This window comes from Choloepus didactylus, chromosome 4, assembly GCF_015220235.1.
Source record: "Choloepus didactylus isolate mChoDid1 chromosome 4, mChoDid1.pri, whole genome shotgun sequence".
In the NCBI taxonomy this organism is placed as follows: Eukaryota; Metazoa; Chordata; class Mammalia; order Pilosa; family Megalonychidae; genus Choloepus; species Choloepus didactylus.
Window position 1 is genome coordinate 174,746,783 of NC_051310.1, and position 19,927 is coordinate 174,766,709.

Sequence of the window (19,927 nt, forward strand, 5' to 3'; positions counted from 1 at the left end):
AGAGAAAGCATTTGACAAAATCTACCCATCATCCCTTCTTGATAAAAAAAACTTAGAAAAATAAGAATAGAAGGAAACTTCCTCAACATGGTAAAGGGCATATATGAAAAAACCACTAACATCATACTCAACGGTGAAACACTGAAAGCTTTCCCTCTAAGATCTGGAACAAAACAAAGAATCCCACTGTCACTACTATTATCCAACATTGTGCTGGAAGTTCTGGCCAGAGCAGTTAGGCAAGAAAGAGAAATAAAAGGCATCCAAATTGGAGAGGAAGAAGTAAAACTTTCACTATTTGCAGATAACATGATCCTTATAGAGAAAGTCCCAAGAAATCTATAACAAATCTACTAGAGCTAATATATGAATTTAGCAAAGTGGCAGAATACAAGATCCATAAGCAAAAGTCAGTAGTGTTTCTATATACACTACTGCAATGAGCAATCTGAGGAAATCAAGAAAAAATTCCATTTACAATAGCAACTAAAAGAATCAAATACCCAGGAATAAATTTAACCTAGGATGTAAATGACTTGTATGCAGAAAACTACAAAACATTGCTAAAAGAAATCAAAGACCTTAAAAAATGGAAGGACATTCCATGTTCATAGTCTGGAAGACTAAATATCATTCAGATGTCAATTCTACCCAAACTGATTAATAAATTCAGTGCAATCCCAAATTCCAGTAGCAGACTTGGTAGAAATAGAAGCCAATTATCAAATTTATCTGGAAGGGTAGGGGCCCTGAATAGCCAAAAACATCTTGAAAAGGAAAAATGAAGTTGGAGGACTCCCACTTCCTGACTTGAAAGCACATTACAAAGCTACAGTGGACAAAACAACATGGTACTGACATAAGGATGATATATTGACCAAAGGAATCTAATTGTGAGTTCAGAAACAGACCCTCAATCTATGGCCAATTGATTTTTTTAATTAATTTTTTTATTAAGATTTATTCCCATACCATACAATCATCCAAAGTATACAATCCATTGATGACATTACCATCATATAGTTGTTCATTCATCACCCCGATCCATTGTGCCAGAAAAAGTTAAAGCAAGAATAAAGAAAACAAGAGTAAAAACAGAACACCCAAATTGTCCCCTCCATTCTTCCTTTAGTTTTTTTTGTTTTGTTTTGTTTTGTTTTCTGCTCCTGTTTTTCTCCTCATCCATCCATACACTGGACAAAGGGGAGTGTGATCCACATGGCTTTCCCAATCACATTGTCACCCCTCATAAGCTACATTTTTATACAATCATCTTCAGAATTCAAGGGTTCTGGGTTTTACTTTGACAGTTTCAGGTATTTACCACTAGCCATTCCAATTCACTAAAACCTAAAAAGGGTTATCTATATTGAGCGTAAGAGTGCCCACCCAAGTGACCTCTCGGCTCCTTCTGGAATCTCTCAACCACTGAAACTTACTTCATTTCACTTCACATCCCACTTTTGATCAAGAAGATGTTCTCAATCCCACAATGCCGGGTCTAGATTCCTCCCCAGGAGTCATATTCCATGTTGCCAGGGAGATTTACACCCCTGGGTGTCAGATCCCATGTAGGGGGGAGGGCAGTGATTTCACCCGCCAAGTTGACTTAGTTAGAGAGATAGTAGCCAACTGATTTTTGACAAGGCTGCCAAGTCCACTCAACTGGGTAAGAATAGCCTCTTCAACAAGGAGTGTTGGGAGAATTATATATCCATATGCAAATGAATGAAACAGGATACCTTTCTCACATGATTTACAAAAATTAAATTAACATGGTCAAAGACCCTAACATGAGAACCATGAGTATAAAACACTTAGAACAAAATGTAGGGAAGCCATCTTCAGGATCTTGTGGTAGGCAATGGTTTCTTAGGTTTTACACCCAAAGCACAAGAAATGAAAGAAGAAATAGATAAATGGGAGCTCCTCAAAATTAAAAACTTTTGTGTTTTCAAGGAACTTGTCACAAAAGTGAAAAGAGAACCTACTCAACAGGAGAAAATATTTGGAAACCACATATCTGATAAGGGTTTAATATCCAGAATATATAAAGAAATCCTACAATTCAACAATAATAAGGCAAAAAGCCCAATTAAAAAATGGGTAAAGCAATTTAGTGGGCCGAGCTCTCAATCTGGAGGCTTTCCCTTGCAAGACTAGTTGTTGCAAGGGAGAGGCTAAGCCCACTTATAATTGTGCTTAGGAGTCCCCCTCAGAGAGCCTCTTTGTTGCTCAGATGTGGCCCTCTCTCTTTCTAAGCACACTCAGCAGGTAAACTCACCACCCTCCCCTCTATGTGAGTCATGACTCCCAGAGTGTAAATCCCCCTGGCAATGCGGGAAATGACCCAGCACTGTGGGACTGAGAGGATCTTCTTGACCAAAAGGGGGAAGAGAGATGAAACAAAATAAGGTTCCAGTGGCTGAGAGATTTCAAATGGAGTCAAGAGGTCACTCTGAAGGATATTCTTATGCACTATATAGATATCACCCATTAGTTTTTAGTGTGTTGGAATGGCTAAAGGGAAATAACTGAAGCTGTCGAACTGCAACCCAGTGACTCTGATTCCTGAAGACGATTATATAACTTTGCAGATTGCACAGTGGGACTGTACGATTGTGAAAACTTTGCAGCTTGCACTCCCTTATCCAGTGACCGGACAGATGAGTGGGAAAATGGGGACAAAAATTAGATGAAGAATAGGGTGGGATGGAGGGGATGGAAAGATTTAGATGTTATTTTTTGCTTTCATTTTTATTTTGGAGTAAGGAAAAGGTTCAACAATTGATTCTGTTGATGAATGCACAACTGTATAATGGTGCCGTGAAAAACCGTACACTGTGGAAGACTGTAGGGTGTATAAACATATCTCAATTAAACTGTGGTAAAAAAAGTAAATGAACAACGGGGGGAGAAGGGGAATGGGATGTTTTGGATATTATTTAATTTTAATTTTATTTTTTGGAGTAATGAAAATGTTCAAAGTGTGATAGCGGCGATTAAAGCACAACTATATGACGATACTGTGCACAACTGATCATACACTTTGAATGATTGTATGTTATGTGATTATATCTCAATAAAATCACATTAAAAAAAAGCAAATGATAAAACATAGGACTGGACAGGACAGCGAACCCTAATGTGGAGAACGGATTAGTTAACAGTACAAGAATGCCCTTTCATGTATTACAACAAACGTATGACACTAATACAAGGTGTTAATAATAGGGTAATAGTTGGGAAAAAAATAAACCTAATGAAAATTATGCATAATAGATAACAGTACAATTTTAATAATCCTTCATCAATTGTAACAAAGGTAATCTCTATTGAAGAAAAAGTACAATTATTTTTTAAAAATGCTATCATCAGTTGTGACCAACGTTGCACACCAAAGCAAGGTGTTGGGGGTGGGTTAGTATATGGGAATCATGTATTTTATATACGATTGTTTTGTAAACCCACAACTTCTCTAACAAAAAAAAATATATATCACTTCACATCCACTAGGATGGCTATAATCAAAAAGACAGACAAAAACAGGTATTGGCCTCGGCAGGTAACTTACTGCCCTCCCCACTACATGAGACCTGACTCCCAGGATATGATGCCCAGGGATGAGCCTGGACCCAGCATCGTGGGACTGAGAACATCTTCTTGACCAAAAGGGGGAAGCAAAATGAAACAAAATAAAGTTTCACTGGCTAAGAGATTTCAAATGGAGTCAAGAGATCACCATGGTGGGCATTCTTATGCACTATATAGATACCCCTTTTTAGGTTTTAGTGTATTGAAATAGCTAGCAGTAAATACCAGAAACTACAAACTGCAACCCAGTAGCCTTGAATCTTGAAGACAATTGTGTAACTACGCAGCTTACAAGGGGTGACAGTGTGATTGTAAAAACCTGTGGGTAACACTCCCTTTAACCAGTGTATGGATGGACTAGTAGAAAAATGGGGCCAAAAACTAAATGAAAAATAGGGTGAGATGAGGGGGATGATTTGGGTGTTCTTTTTTACTTTTATTTTTTATTCCTATTTTTATTCTTTCTGGTATAAAGAAAATGTTCAAAAATAGATTGGGGTGATGAATACACAACTACATAATGGTACTGTGAACAGTTAATTGTACATCATGGGTGATTGTATGATATGTGACTATATCTCTATAAAACTGAATTAAAAAAAAAAACAACAGGTGTTGGCAAAGATGTGGACAAACTGGAACCATCAGACATTGCTAGAGGTGCAGCTTGCTTTGAAAAACAGTTTGAGTTACCATATAATCCAACAATTCCATTCCTAGGTCTATACCAAAGAGAAACAAAAGCATATGTCCATGCAAAAACCTGCAGATGATGTTCAAAACCGCTTCACTCAACATAGCCAAAATGTGGAAACAAAACAGCCATTGATGATTCATCATTTGAGCCATCACTGATTCATCAATTGATGAATGGCTGAACAAAATTTGGCAAACACATACAATGGAATATTTTTGCATGAAGTTGGACTCCTTCCTCACTTTTTTTTCAGCAATAAAAAGAAATGAAATACTAGTACATGCTATGACATGGAAAAGCCTGAAAAACATTATGTTAAATGAAAGAAGCCAGTCACAAAAGACACATATTACATTTATATGAAATGTCCAGAATTGGCAAATCTATAGACAGAAAGAAGATTAGTAATTACCTAGGACTACAAGTTGGGGAGGAGGTATGGAGGGAGGAATGGAGAGTAACTGCTAATGGGTAAGAAGTTTCTTTTTGAGGTAACATTATTATGGTGATGGTTGCTCAACCTGTGAACATACAAGAAACCACTGAATTGGTAAATTTTAAGGTATGTAAATTATGTCTCAACAACGTTGCTAAAAAAAAAATAATGACTGGAGTATCAAATGTAGCTGTTCTAAAAGAACTTGCTCTTTTATAACTGTATTTTAGGAAAATTTTTGAAGTGAGCTTTACTGAAAGGAATATCAAAAACTGTTAACAGAACCCCACCCCAATCAAGATGGCAGAGTAAGACTCTTCAGGGCTCTGTAACCCCACAGAAACTTTGAACAACCAGCAAGAACTGACATAAACACCTTTCCCAAAGCTCAGGGTGAGTGGCAAATCAAGAAGAAAGCTACCCAAAAGCTGGCCCTAAAAGCAAACAATCAACTGCCAACCAAGAATTTTGTATCAGGAAAAACTGTCTTTTAAACTGAAGGTGAGATTAAGACATATCCAGATAAACAAAAGTTGAGGGAGCTGATCACCATTAGAACAGTCCTCAAATGATGCTAAAGAGCATCCTACAAGCTCAAAGGAAAGGGCAGTAAACAATAGATTGATGCCACATGAAGAAATAAGGATCTCCAGTAAGGGTAATGACATGATAATAAAAAAGCCAGTACTATTGTGTTTTTGCTTTATAACTCTACATTTTACTTCCTACAAGATCTAAAATGGCAAATGCATAAAATGTAATGACAAAACTGTAGTTTTGGACTCAACGTATAAACATGCAATTTGTGACAAAAATTGCATAAAGGTCGGGGGACAGAGGGATATGGGAGCAGTTTGTGTATACCACTGAAATTAAGTTGCTTAGATAGAAATCTAAGCAAACAAGAGTGTTATGGATCTAGGATGTTAACTTTAAGCCCCATAATAACTGCAAAGAAAATATAAGAAAATACATAAACTCACAGAGACAGAAATTAGAATACAGGCAGCAAAGGGTAGGGTGGGAGAGGGGATGGGGACAGGGAATATGGGGAGTGCTTGGGAGTGGCTGAGATGGGAAAGTTTATGTTGTATATATTTACCAAATTTTTAAAAAAGAATGGGCAAACTAAAGAGACAATGACAATTAAAAAGCAATATGTGATCCTGGATAGAACCTAATACGGGAGGAGATGGGACCCAAAAGGATATTTGGGGGACATATGAAAAAACTGAAATATAGACTGTAAGCTTTATGTCAGTGTTAAATTTCTTAAACTTGATAACTGCATTTATAGAATGGTTATGTAAGTGAACATCCTTGTTCTTAGGAAATGTACATGATGGTAATAAACGTTCAAGGAGTGTGATGTCTGCAACATGCACTCAAGTGTTCAAAAAATGGATAGATACATGGATAAACAGATAGGCAGGCAGACATAATGGATAGGTAGGTAGACAGAATGACAGATTGATAGACAGATAAACAGAATGATATGGCAGAAGTGGTAAAATGTTAAAATTGGTGGTTCTGGGTTTCCAGTGGTAGGGGGATTTATTAGAGTTGTCTATATGGGGTTTGTATTATTTTTGTAACTGTCCTGTAATTTGAAAGTTTTCCAAAATAAAGTTTAAAAAAAACAAAAAAACCCAAAAAAAACTGGTAATAGTTGTTGCCCTGAAATGGTAGGATGATGACTGATTTTTTTTTTCCCTAAACTGTCATTACTCCTGCTGTATGGTTTATAATTGTAAAAATTTCAGTACGTACCCAGTAAGGTTGGGACAGCATTTCATCTCCAGGAGACCTGTCTGATCTAATGCGCATGCATAGATATCAATAACATGACCCGTTGTGGCAGCTCGATTAGCCAACGCTTCAAAATGCTACGAAAAAAATTTTTAATTTAAATCAAAGTAATGCACATCCTTAATCATCCTAAAAATCATTTTCCATTAACATATCAAAATTATCTAAGAAAGACTGAAAGAACCATCATAATTTGCATATGATTTGTTCTTATTTAATTTTCTATCTCATAAAATGCTACAATAAATTCTGTAAGTCTGATATTTTCACATCGTTTTCTTTACAAGCCACTCTTTCTAGATAAACCCCTAAATTACTCTAAACTTGAAGAAAAGCATACTGAACATCTTGTTCTTCACATGTAAACATGGTAGAGCAAGAGTACAGAACTCCTTTTCCTAGTTAAACCCACACCCATGTAACAAAAACACCTGAAAATACAGACGAAAACAAAAACAAGATAAGCAAATCTAAAACTTTTTTTTGAAGATCTAACCAAGAAAAATTCCAAGCCCAAAAGAAAAATCAGTGCACAGAAAAAAGTATCCACTAATTATGACAGAAATTATCTGTCATTAATTCATTTAAATAATATAATAAAATGGCTACCAAAAAGAAATATGAGATTATATAGCACAACTAAGCTAATATTGTGAACCCTAGAGGATTAAAAAATTTAACAGGGACATTAGCTAGTAGAATAAACACAAGTGTCAAGAATCAACACTGGTGAAAATGTATTTGTACAACAAAACCCACAAAAAAGTTAGGTTCCATGAACACAGAACAACTCAGGAGAGACTGATGGACTATTCAAACTTGAACAATATACATATAGAGAGGAACTGTTAAGGACAGCCTCTTGGAAATGGAAACCGGAAACCTCAAGACACCTTTCCTGAGGAGTAATCTTCAAGGAAATGCCTATTGATACCTACACTATCAAGTTTTTAAATGTTTAAAGCAAGAAAAATTTTAACTTCAGTTATCAAGAAAAAAAAAAAGAGAACATTTCTCCAAATCTGAATCACAGCCAAAGTATGTGACTTCACATCATATTCCTATGACAAAATACTTTAATGCTTCCTTTCCCATCAAATGAATACTTATCTTCTAATAAATCAAAAAGACTTAAAAAAAAAAAAAAAACATAATTACCTTAGTTCCCTTTTTAACATATTTGGCATTATCTTTTTCAATGTCATGCCATGACCTTATAGGTATCTTCAATTCATCTCCAACCACCATTCCAGGTCCCTGAGTTGCTGGACCACCAATGAACATCATGATCCGAGCACCAGTGTTGGGAAAAGTACACTATTGGGAAAAGTGACTGTCAAAAACAGCTCAAAGGAAAGTATATGAAGATACATTTCTAACAATGAATTTTGATACATTCTTTCTAGAAAAGAGGAATATAGAAATGTACACATTTCTCAAGAAATAAAATAATCAAACACTTAAAATGAAATTTATAAACAAGGAAATAAAACTTGAATACCTTTTTTCAAAATTCTATTCTAAATGGTGTGTTCCTAATTGTAAAATAATCTATAAACTGATCCTTATAAACCAGGACATTTCTCCTTCTAGCTAACTAGCTCCAGATTAGAAGAGCAGAGACAGGAGGAAGAAAGAGAGGGCATCTTCTTCTGTTGTTTTGGTTTGGATCTATGTTTAAAACATAAGTATGGCTAATACTTCTGGTTCCAGATAAGGGATTGAGTATGCCAGTCTACTTCACTTTTCTCCCAAGATCCCAGTGAAATGAGAAAAGGTATTGTTTAAAAAACAAAACTACAACAATAAAAAACAAGAAAGACTGCTATCAATAGACCAGAAATTCTGAGGAATCCAAAAAACAGATTGGATTGGATTCACAAAAGAATTTTGCTATCAGCCATTCCTAAGAAATACTCTCTGTAGAAAGTAGACCATTTCCCTACAGAAGGTTCTTAGTATAGAAGTTGGGGACTGAGAGATGCAGAACAGAGCACATATTACAGTGGATATCACAACAAATATGACAACTCTCTAGAGATTCCGAAATTAAAAATTTCACTGCAAAATGAAAAAAACCTCAAGTGATGAGATGAAAAGCATGGCTGAAGACCAAGTTAAAGATATGGAAAATAAAGTTGAGGAAATCTCCCAGAAACAGGAGCAAAAAGCAAAAAAAAAAAAGAAAGCCATGAGGAAAATAATAAAGAGACATGGAGGTCCATCATCAATCTGAGTACAGAATTAAAAAGACAAAAAAAGAAAGAAAAGAAGCCAAAAAAATTAAGCTAAATAATGGTAGGAGTCTTCCAAATGAACAGGCCTCTAAAAAACAAACATAATAAATGAAAAAAAAAAAAATTAGCCTAAACACAGCCTAATGAAATTTCAGATCTTCTAAAGTTAGAGAACATTCTAAAAATGTCTAGTGGAAATAATAAGTTTTCTAAAAAGGAACAAACTGAGACTAAATAAAATTATAATTATCATCAATAAATTATATATTAGAATACTGGGGAGGAATTGCTCAAAAATCCAAGTGAAGATTACTTTGAACTTAGACTTCCATACCCACTCAAATTACCAATCAAGCTAAGCCTACTTATAATGGTGTCTAACAGTCACCCCCAGAGAACCTCTTTTGTTGCTCAGATGTGGCCCCTCTCTCTAAGCCAACTCGGCAGGTAAATTCACTGCCCTCCCCTCTACAGGGGACATGATTCCCAGGGGTGTAAATCTCTCTGGCAACATGGGACATGACTCCCAGGAATGAGCCTGGACCCGGCATTGTAGGATTGAGAAAGCTTTCCTGACCAAAAGGGGAAGAGAAATGAAACAAAATAAAGTTTCAGTGGCTGAGAGATCTCAAATGGAGTTGAGAGGTCATTCTGAAGAATATTCTTATGCATTATTTAGATATCCCTTTTTAGTTTTTAGTTTATTATAATAGCTAGAAGGAAATACCTGAAACTGTTGAACTACAATCCAGTACCCTTGATTCTTAAAAACGATCATGTAACTATGCAGTTTATACGGTGTGACTGTGTGATTGTGAAAACTTTGTGGCTCACACTCCATTTATCCAGTGTATGAACAAATGAGTAGAAAAAAGGGGGACAAAAAGTAAAGGAATAATAGGGGAGGAAAGGAATATGAGATGTTTTGGGTATTCTTTTTTACTTTTATTTTTATTCTTATTCTAATTTTCTGGAGTAATAAAAATATTCAAAAAATCATGGTGATGAATGACAACTATGTGATTATACTGTGAACAACTGATTGTACACTTTGGGTGACTGTACGGTATGTGAATATATCTCAATAAAATCGCATTAAAAAAAAAGGAGTCATCCCAGAGAACCTCTTTTGTTGCTCAGATGTGGCTGCTTTCTCTCAGCCAACTCTGCAAATAAACTCACTGCCCTCCCTGCTATGTGGGACATGACTCCCAGGGATGAGCCTGGCTCTGGCATCATGGGATTGAGAATGCCATCTTGACCAAAAGGGGAAAAAGAAATGAAACAAAATAAAGCTTCAGTGGCTGAGCTATCTCAAGTCAAGTCGAGTGATATTCCTCCCAATGATATGAGACCTAAATCTAATGAGGATACATCAGACAAACCCAAATTGAGGGATATTCTACAAAATAACTGACCTGAATCTTCAAGCAGTCAAGGTTTTCTATGAAAGTCAAGGAAGATTGAGGAACTGTTCCAGATAGGAGACTAAACAGAGGTAACCACTGAATATAACACATAACTCTGAACTAAATCCTTTTAGGAAAGGAAATTATTGGGACAACTGGCAAAACTTGAATGAAGTCTGAGTATTAGATGGTAGTAATGTATCATTGTTAATATACTGATTTTAATAGTTTTATTGTGACTATGTAGGAGAATGTCCTGGTTTGTAAGAATCACAAGTAAAGTATTCAGGGGTTAGGAACATCAAGCCAGCAAATTTATCTCAAATAGTTCAGGAAAAAAATGTTATTTACACAGTACTTTCATCTTTTCTGTAAGTCATATTATTTCAAATTTTTAAAAAACATTTTTTTTAAAACTCTCTTTTCTAATTATAGAGATATGTGTAATGTAAAAAAATTCAAATTCTACTTAAAAGTAAAATTCCCCAAATCTCATCACTGTTAATACATGGGTGAACATCCCTCCAGAATCTTCCCTATAAACAAAAGTATACTGTAGATAACTTTGCATAAACAAATTCATACAATCACTGTTCTCTGACCTGATTTTTTCACTCAACATTATCTTGTACATATCATTCGGCACACACACATACACGCATGCACATTTAAGTTCCCAAAAAAAGACATCATCACCACCTCAAGTAGTCCTACAGCTATGGAAAGTGCCACCCCAGAAGAACGCAAAGGTCTCTTTCCCTGAGGTACAGGCCAAGGGTCTCTCTGAAGTTCTCCCAGAAGATCTGTGAGATTCATATCTATTTTCTGCACTGGCTGTAAGAATCTGCAAAACAAAATTAAATAAAAATCCCTTTATAAATGTTTGTGGGTGAGGGTTTCAGAAACACATTGTCCACTTTCTAAAAAATGAAGAAAAATACTTTGAATACACTGTGGGCTAACAGTTCTTAAACTTATGTGTGAAAAGTTTTTGAGGGCCTATTTTTGCTTGGCTGCCCGCAAACCACAAAAATTAAGTCTTTCTGAACTTAAAAGTAAAAAACCAGAAATATATCAACACATAAAGTAATTCCTCATGTTATAATGATGAGAAATTAACCATTTCAGTGATATCACTCTGCCTCAACTCTCTGAAAAATGATACTAATGCAATCTGTTTATAATCATAAAAATATTTAACAATATACTAGCACTGAATGCCTGCATTCAAGTTAATGGTACAGGATGCTTAAAACAGCTGCATGAACTACAAAATTCTTATAACCATTATAGTTTGTTACCTATTGGAAATTTAATTATTACCTATTATTTGAATAGTTATTTACTATCTAATAATTATTTAATTAGCAAATAATTTAATAATTATTTAATTATCAATTATTAAGAATATTTAATTATTACCTATTGGAAGGAGGTGGCTGCTGTACCTGAGGACCACGTGCTGCTTGGGTAACTGGTACTTTAGAGAGTCCTAGCATTTCCTATAAAGAGATTCTTTGTGTGAAATCCATGTAATTACTTCTACAAAGCATTATTAACTTTTTATCAAGTGTAAAGTGCTGTGTTAGCCTCTAAGAACACAAAAATAAACAAGGTCTCTTTCATCGGAAAGCAAAGTGGGGGAGACTGTCAGGTAAACAATAACAATAACAGGATGAAACAGTCATGATGAGAGTACAAGGTGGTATGTAAGAGGAAGGATACTACTCAGAAAGAGCTTATTACCGAACAACAGTCAAAATAAGTTATTATGTAACTTGAATACCCATACTACTTAACTTGTGTTCATTCCTCCCTTTCAGCAACTTAAGCACCCGCTATGTGCCAGGCATACAATGATGAATAAAATATAGTCCTTGCCCTCATGGAAATTAAAATCTAGTGAAACATACAGTAATTAATCAAATCATTAGATAAATATAAAATCACAATTGTAATAAGTGCTATAATGGAGAGGTGGAATCATATAAAGGGGGATTACAAGGTACCCTCATACCTCATGTCTATACTTCTTAATTTTCTGACTTAATACCTAACTAAACTGTCAGTTTTGCATTGAATTAGATGTGCGCAGAATTCTTCTCTAGACTCATGAAAATAATGTCATTTTACTAGTTTACCTGAATCCAGAAATGCTTAGTACTATAAAAGGATAAAAGTATATCACAAAAAACCAGAAAGTCTAAAGATTTGCAAAGGAAAAAAAATCAATGAATCATATTACTTATATTGCTAGCAGGAATGGCAACTTTTTACTGAGAACTTCCTATGTCCCAGATTCTGTGCTTACCTCTTTATATGTACTATTTCCTCACAAAACAATAACGAAGTAAATTTCTTAATCTCTGCTTTACAAATAAAAATTAACACTCAAAAAGGCTACGTAACTTGCCTACAATTACATAACTAGTAAATGACAAAGCAAGATTTTAATCAGGTTTTGCTACAAAGTCTTATAAGGGTTTACTCTATACTGAGTATTTTCACTTACATCATTACATTTAATACTAACAATAACCTTGCGAAACAGGTAATGGTTATCTCTTTTCACGAAGGATGAAAAAAACTAGCAAAGAGATCAATCCAAGGGCATACAATTAGAAGAGTCTGAGATTTAAATCTAGGACTAAGAATGAAGACTAAAAACTTTTTAATGGAAAGAATTTAGCCTGTGGGCATTCACTTCTCTATTGCAAAAAGAAAGATGTGTTATGCATGCATTATACAACTTCAATAAAAAAAAGTACTCTACAATCAGAACTCACATTAAACCACTTTAAATAAATTGATAATTTCACAATCACATTAATAATAGCAAACACTTAAATACATAATTGACATAATTCTCTTGACCACCTTGTAAGGTAGTCACTATTATCCCCATTTTACAGATGAAAAACCTAAGGCACAGAGGTTAAAACTTGCTCACTTTCTCTGTCTCATGGAAATAAATGCTCCTCCTCTCCAAGGTATTCTGCTTCCTGTGCTCCTGAGGGAATCCCCAACCTACAACCATATCTTCTTAAACCTCATTCCTCATCTCACTCTCTCTCTCTCTAGACTCTTTCCCTTCTGTGTATAAACACAATAATCAAGTATCCTTCCTCCTAAAGTAAACCTCTTAACTCAGTACTCTCAAACTCACACACTATCTCATATCTCATCTTCAACAACAAATCACTTCAAAAGCACAGACTTTAATTTTCTCCACTTTCTTAAATCTTGCTCACTGCTCAAATGCCAAAATCTGTCCTTCATCTCCCCCAAAGCACCGCTGAACCAGGTGACTTTTCCTTCTGTTGAACTAATAATCAAATATAATAGTAAATTCTAAGGTTAAACTCCCTTCCCCTCCTCAACAATTCACTGTGCTGATACCACCTTCTTCAAGTTTTCTTCCTTAGCCACTCTGTCTTCTATTTCCATCTAGTTTCTGTCTCATTCTCTTTCAGTCTCCAGATTCTTTATCAAATGCCCCACAGGCATTTATGTGTCAGGCAAATTCTATCCTTGGTCTTCTCTTCCTTCTGGATGATCTCATTCACTCTCAGAAAATTGAGTCATAACCTATATAACAATAACCCCCAAACCTCGGAGCTAAACTTTTAACTCCAACAATCTACCAGTCATCTCCATCTGGATATCCCCAAAGCACCTAAAACTCAATTTTTATTAAACTGAGTTCATCATCCTCTCGATCCAAGCTTGCAAATTCCTCCAGTATATTCTATCACAGTTAACTGTAGACTACTTGCTCAGTCTCCAAGCTTCAAATTAGAGTAATCCTCAAGATCTTCTCTTCTTCTTTTTCATTTTGAGCTACCTGATGCCCTGAAAGTCTGATATCATCTACTTTATACCAGGCTTATCTTTCATCTCCTAGGGTAATGGTTCCAACTGGGTTTATACCAGAATCACCCAGAAAGTTTTTTCAAAATAATTACATGAACAATCCTACCCTTCCACCACCTCCCAATACAAACACACATTCACTCGCTCTCTCATGGTCTAGCAAAGTCTCTTGGCAGACAAAAGATTTTGAACTATCTCCCCAGATGATTCTAGTACACTACATGTAACTCATATAACTCCCTTGCCTTGGAAGATAAAGTTTCCATTTATCCCAGTGACAAAAATGTTGTCCTAGTTTATGAAAAAAAAAATGTTAGAAATATATATATACACACACACACACCCATAGTTCATATATTAATAATTCCCCAAATCCTCAAAATATCTCCCTTTGGCAAGCATAATAAAAGTGTTTAGTTCCTAAGTGACATGTCAAGAATGAAAAGCCACATATTCTGTGGTTGCTTTTTCCTAGCTTCAGCATGCCTCTTCTATAAGCCCTTCAACTCTTTAGTAAAATACCATCAATTTCACTCTAATTTTTTTAAAGATGGCCAGGAAGTAGTTTATTCGTGAGCATAAGTCAGGTGAGGGCAATGCTGGCAAAGTTTTCACAAGCTTCACAAGTCTAAAGTGGCCACAATTGGGGATATATTTGACCCCACAACCATCTAGGATGAGGTGCTTCTCAGCCACTATGTCTTTGAATTCATCAGCATTAAATTTGGTAAAGCCTCACTTCTTGGAGATACAGATTTTCTGGCAGCCAGAGAACTTGAACTTCGCCCTTTGTAGCACCTCAATCTCATGTTCCTTGTTTTAAAGCTTAGTGCAAATACACCTGATTTGGCCAATGTGGACCCTGGTTACTGTACCCTGAGGCTTTCCAAAGGCACCTCATATACCTGTCTGGAGCCTAGATTAGGGATGGCACAGGTCAACAGGAAAGGGCTGTCTTCAAGGTCCATTAGGGAAACCCATACAAGCAACAGGCTACGTACACTACCAAGGAGGCTGCTGCCTGCAGCCAGTGCACACTGGGACACCAGGGGGAGAGGAGAACAGTCAACTTAATTGGCTGCAGATCACTCTACATTTTAAAGATCCAGAAGGGCAAATGAAGTGAAGGCAAATGAAAGAAAACTGATGGCAACAAATGAAGAGTGAGGCTGACAGACAGGGTAGAACTACCTTTTTTGTTATTTACCTGCAGTTGTTTGGCAGACAGATCTTTTGTTCCTCTGAAGACATAGCTTTTTGAAATGCCCTCACATCCAAGTTCATGAACCTGCACCATTCTCCCAAAAGTAATAAGTCCAACCAAAGCTGTAGGTGGTAAAAGACTTAATGACATCTGCATGGATTCTTTGAGGGCCTGTAAATCTTCATCGTCCATACAAGTATCAACTACATACAGGAATATCAAAGGCATCTGAGGACCACGCTTTTTAAAAAAAATCATAAAAGAAACTATAAGCTTTTATTTTAAAGGTAGTAACACTTCAGCACAATATAAAAGGATGGACAACAGAGAACTAATAAAAGAATTCACAGTACACCCATACAATGAAATCCTAATACAGCCATTTCAGAAATGAAGCAGGTTATATACACTGTCATGGAAAGATATCTAAGGCATATCATCACTAAATGAAAAATCAAGTTTTAAAATATCATGTATAGTTATCTAGAGAAGACTTTCACCTATTTTGTGTAATTCTGTGACCTTTTATTTCTTCTAACAAGGATTCTTTAACTTTTAAAATACTAAAATAGCAAATACATAGCTTAAAAAGATAGTGAGGTAATTTTTATAAAATAGTTAATTATCTTAACCTGAGCTCAATTTTCAGAGAACTAGAAACTGGCCAGCTGGATAAATTACTGACTGACTCAAGTGAACCACAATTCTGTTTTCTCTACAACATTCATAAAAGTTATCAAAATATCCTTTTACTTTCACACCTAAAATATACAGACAACAATGTGAAGGTGTTGAGAAAGGGAAGAAAAATGATGTTCCTAACAAGAACCAATGCAAGAATGATTTCATTAATTAGATTTGGATACATCAACAGGTTCCAACATCACATTAACTAAGTATTTGTGAACTGACCTTCCAACTACAAAGCAAGATTGATACTTAATTGATTTAATCAATATAACGTATCACTCCACTATGCCCAGTACTCCGGCCACCCATCATAACCACAAGAGAGAATTTACCTTGTTCAAATTGATCTTCACAGCTTTTACCTTGGAAATATTCCATCAATTCAGTGTAAGAATCAAGGATGACAGATTTAAATTTAACAATTACTTTGGTATGAAGTATATTTAAAATTTTAAAATTTGATCTCATGTTCTTACCAGAACTACATATTCAATGCTAGAAAACTGAGGTAAAAGTTCAGCAGGTTGATTCAGTTCAGATATACCAGCATAAGTAGGTGGAAACTAGACAGAAAAAAACACACAAAAATTTGTAACAGTGTATTAGCCAAAAAGTGTAATGAAATTTTAAACTGAAAATAATTATTTCCCAATCATTTGATTATTTTTTTAAATAAGCATTTTTATTTATTTAAAGTGTTTTATCTTTATTTTTAAATATACACTTTTCCGCATGACCAGATTATAATAGCATTAACATCTTAAATGAGAGTATTCTTACCTGATTCCTTTGATAACAAAAATTACAAGCCCAGAGTTTTGCTCGATAATCCACTTGACTGTTTTAAGAAAAGTAAACACAGATTATTTCACATTTCATTCAACTTTCCAACAATACTGTTTCAATAAAATTAATTTCTTCTAAAACATGAACATTAAATTGTCAATGTGATCTTTAAAACTCATGAATTTTTAAAAGTTGCCAATATCTAATTCATGCTTTTAGCATATACAAGTTCACCAAAATGGTGAACATATTATAGCTTTTAATATATAGCAAATACTAACAATAAAATTAAGATAATTCTATTTTTTTCCTTCAAATGACTTTAGTAATTTCTGCACTCAGATCTAGAAAATATTTATCCATTCATTTCAAAAAGATGTTTATTGAATGCCTAATGTATACCAGCCATTATTCTAGATACTGGTGATACAGCAGTGAACAAAACAGAAAAGGTCCCTGTTCTCATTGAGCTTACATTCCAAAAAGGAAAGACAGACAATAGAAAAGTAGATATATAAAACACACAAGATAGTTTTAGACAGAGATAATAAAGAAAACAAAACTGTATGTCAGAATGTGTTTGGGAGGACCACTTTAAAGGAAAGCCTCTTTAAACAGACAGTTGAGGTATGACCTAAATGAAAAGGATCCAGTCACAGGAAAATGTGGGGAACGAGCAATTGAGGAAGAATGCCTAAGTTTCAAGGTAAAGGGATAAGTTTGGTATGTTCAAGAGTCAGAAAGAGGGCAATATGGTTAAGGTATAATGTAGACAAGAACAAGGAAAATGGATAATTTGAGATGAAGACAGAAATATAGACAGAGGCTAGATCAGGTAGGGCTTTATAGGTTGTGATAAGGGGTTTGGATTTTTCATTCCAGGTATAACAAGAAGCTATTAGAGGAGCGTAATAATCAGATTCCTAGTTTTAAAACTCATGCTTCTGGGTAAATGGACTACTGAAAGACAAGAATGGAAACAGGGAGATCAGTGAGGAGGATGCTGAAAATGTCCAAGAAAAAGGTGGTGGTCTCTTGAAGTAGGATGGTAGTAGCAAAGATTGAGCGGAGACAAAATCCATAATGACCAGATTTGCTAGACTGGATAGGGGGAGAGGAAATGGAAAGAATAAGATGATTCCTGAGAATCAAGAAATCCCATTTTCCAAACTCCATGACACTAGAATCTGACTTTTCTAATGACATAAGCTAGGCTACTACAGAGCCAGCACCAGAGAACACTGGTAGGATCTAATGACTTTTATGTGTAGCACTTTTACATTTGGTCTCTTTATGTTCATTATCAACTCACCACTAAAAGTTCCTAAAATTTTACTGCTCTTTTGGTTTCTCTGACTATCCAAATTTGAAAAAATAACATAAACCAAAAAAAGACACTTTCATGCAAATGAGGAATAAAGAAACTACATCTTTTAATTCATATTGCCACATTAGTTTTTTCTGTATCTTTAATTACCATAAAGGATTCAAAACTGCACGGCAAGTGGTCCTACTACACAAAACAGGTTCGTATTGAATAGGAGGCAAATCCGGTCGCTCCTTCAGTGGTGTAAATAGGGCTGCCACTGGAACAACCATTCTCGTAGCTTCTAGTCGACTTGATGGCCAAACATTCCAACTAAATCGGACTCCATCTCGTTCTTCATTTTGTTGGATGAATTCCAGATAGGTTGTCATTTTAGAGTTTGCTTTTTATTTCTGTAACAAAATAAAAAGATATTAACAAAAAATCCAGGAAGACTAACAAGATTCAAAATAAGCATTTTCCCCCACTTTTAGCAATATTAGCCCACTGAAAATCCTAACCAAAAATAAATCTCTGAAAAAATCAGCAAACAACAATAACCCTACTGATAATTAATGAATTAATAATTAATGACTCTCAAGAACTCAATGCCTATTAGACCAAATGAGAGGTATTTTATTTTTTGTTATTCACTCCTGAAAACTACAGCAAAAAACTATTAAGTACCCTATTTACTGTAGGACGTATAAGAAAGAAAACCAAAAATGGGGCAGGGCGGGGAATCTATATCTTATTTTCCCGTATTAGCCTTATGAGTTACATTATTCCAAAAAACAGATTATCAAAAACACAAAATTCTAAAACCTATATGGTTTTCTATCCAGAAAATGTCAAGTTTCCACTAAAATTTCTAGAAGAGAATGTTTAAGGGTACATAACAAAAAAGATTTTTCAAAAACTGGGTACTTCCGGTTAAGAAAGATAATTATTTTGTTATATAAACACAGGATTATTCTTGACACAATAAAGATGTTTGATAAATGGTATTCCCTATGACATGCATATCAACCTCTTTTGCAGAAACTTAATTCACAGCATTTTTAACAGTGTAATTTATAAGAGCATTTTAAACTCTAAGTTGAGAGCTATCATTTCAGTGTAATAATTTAAGTTCATTACTAGGGGAAAGTAGATGTTGCTGTGGGGAGGGACCAGTACCAAGGGACATCATCGCGTTACTCTCTATCTATCTGGGATGTCACCTTTCCTCCCTGGTCAGTAGGGCTATTTCATGCACTCAAACTGCAAGTAATGGAATGAAATTGCAGAATTTAAAGGTCTGAAAGGAAAAAGAGTTTCAAGTGCTATGTGGATGGCCAAAAGATTTCTAACCGAGAAAGCAGAGAGGTGAATTATCAAGTTATGAAGAATTATGCCAAAAGAGCCAACATGGATGTTGAAGTTGATGGCAGGTTGAGGGACTAATTCTAAAATATAAAGGAAGCAAGGGAAGGTATTATTTGAAAAAAAGATGTTAGATACAATAATAATTTTAATTTTAGAAAAAAAATGTAGAATAGATTTTGATAATATAAATTACAGAAAGCAAAGTTTAGCAAATCTAAGTACCTCAAGTCACTAAAAGACTTTCTCTTCTTTAGCTAAGGACTTTTTCCTCTTTAAAAGAAATAATAAAAGTTAAAGAAAAAAAAAAAAACATTGTATTTCTTCCTATCATGCCAGAGTCTCGAGACAAGAGAAGTTTATACTAATCAAAAAACATCATTGGTTTTTCAACGATTGATAAGAAGTGAAGAAGAAACCAAAAATTAAACTTGTTAAGAAAAGACTATCCTGAAGGTAAAACAGGAGACAACTTTGAGAAGGATGGTAAGAGCTTGAGAAATAATGACAGAACAAGAATC

The 19,927-nt window shown here is 34.9% G+C and overlaps 1 protein-coding gene and 1 non-coding gene across 2 annotated transcripts in view; both read right to left on the bottom strand.

Annotated features, from left to right (window-relative positions):
- SEC23A (Sec23 homolog A, COPII coat complex component) overlaps positions 1-18,433 on the bottom strand; it is a 72,702-nt gene extending 54,269 nt beyond the window's left edge. The window contains exons 1-8 of the mRNA XM_037834870.1: positions 18,213-18,433; positions 16,730-16,787; positions 16,426-16,512; positions 15,263-15,499; positions 11,605-11,684; positions 10,882-11,026; positions 7,695-7,853; positions 6,498-6,613 (exon numbers count right to left, since the gene is read on the bottom strand). Of these exons, the coding sequence (XP_037690798.1) occupies positions 6,498-6,613; positions 7,695-7,853; positions 10,882-11,026; positions 11,605-11,684; positions 15,263-15,499; positions 16,426-16,512; positions 16,730-16,787; positions 18,213-18,433 (1,103 nt within the window). The remainder of the gene's footprint in view (positions 1-6,497; positions 6,614-7,694; positions 7,854-10,881; positions 11,027-11,604; positions 11,685-15,262; positions 15,500-16,425; positions 16,513-16,729; positions 16,788-18,212) is intronic.
- Positions 15,005-15,139, bottom strand: LOC119533659. The gene has a single exon (XR_005216780.1). It is a non-coding gene; the product is annotated as a small nucleolar RNA SNORA70 (small nucleolar RNA).
- Positions 18,434-19,927: the final 1,494 nt, after the last annotated feature.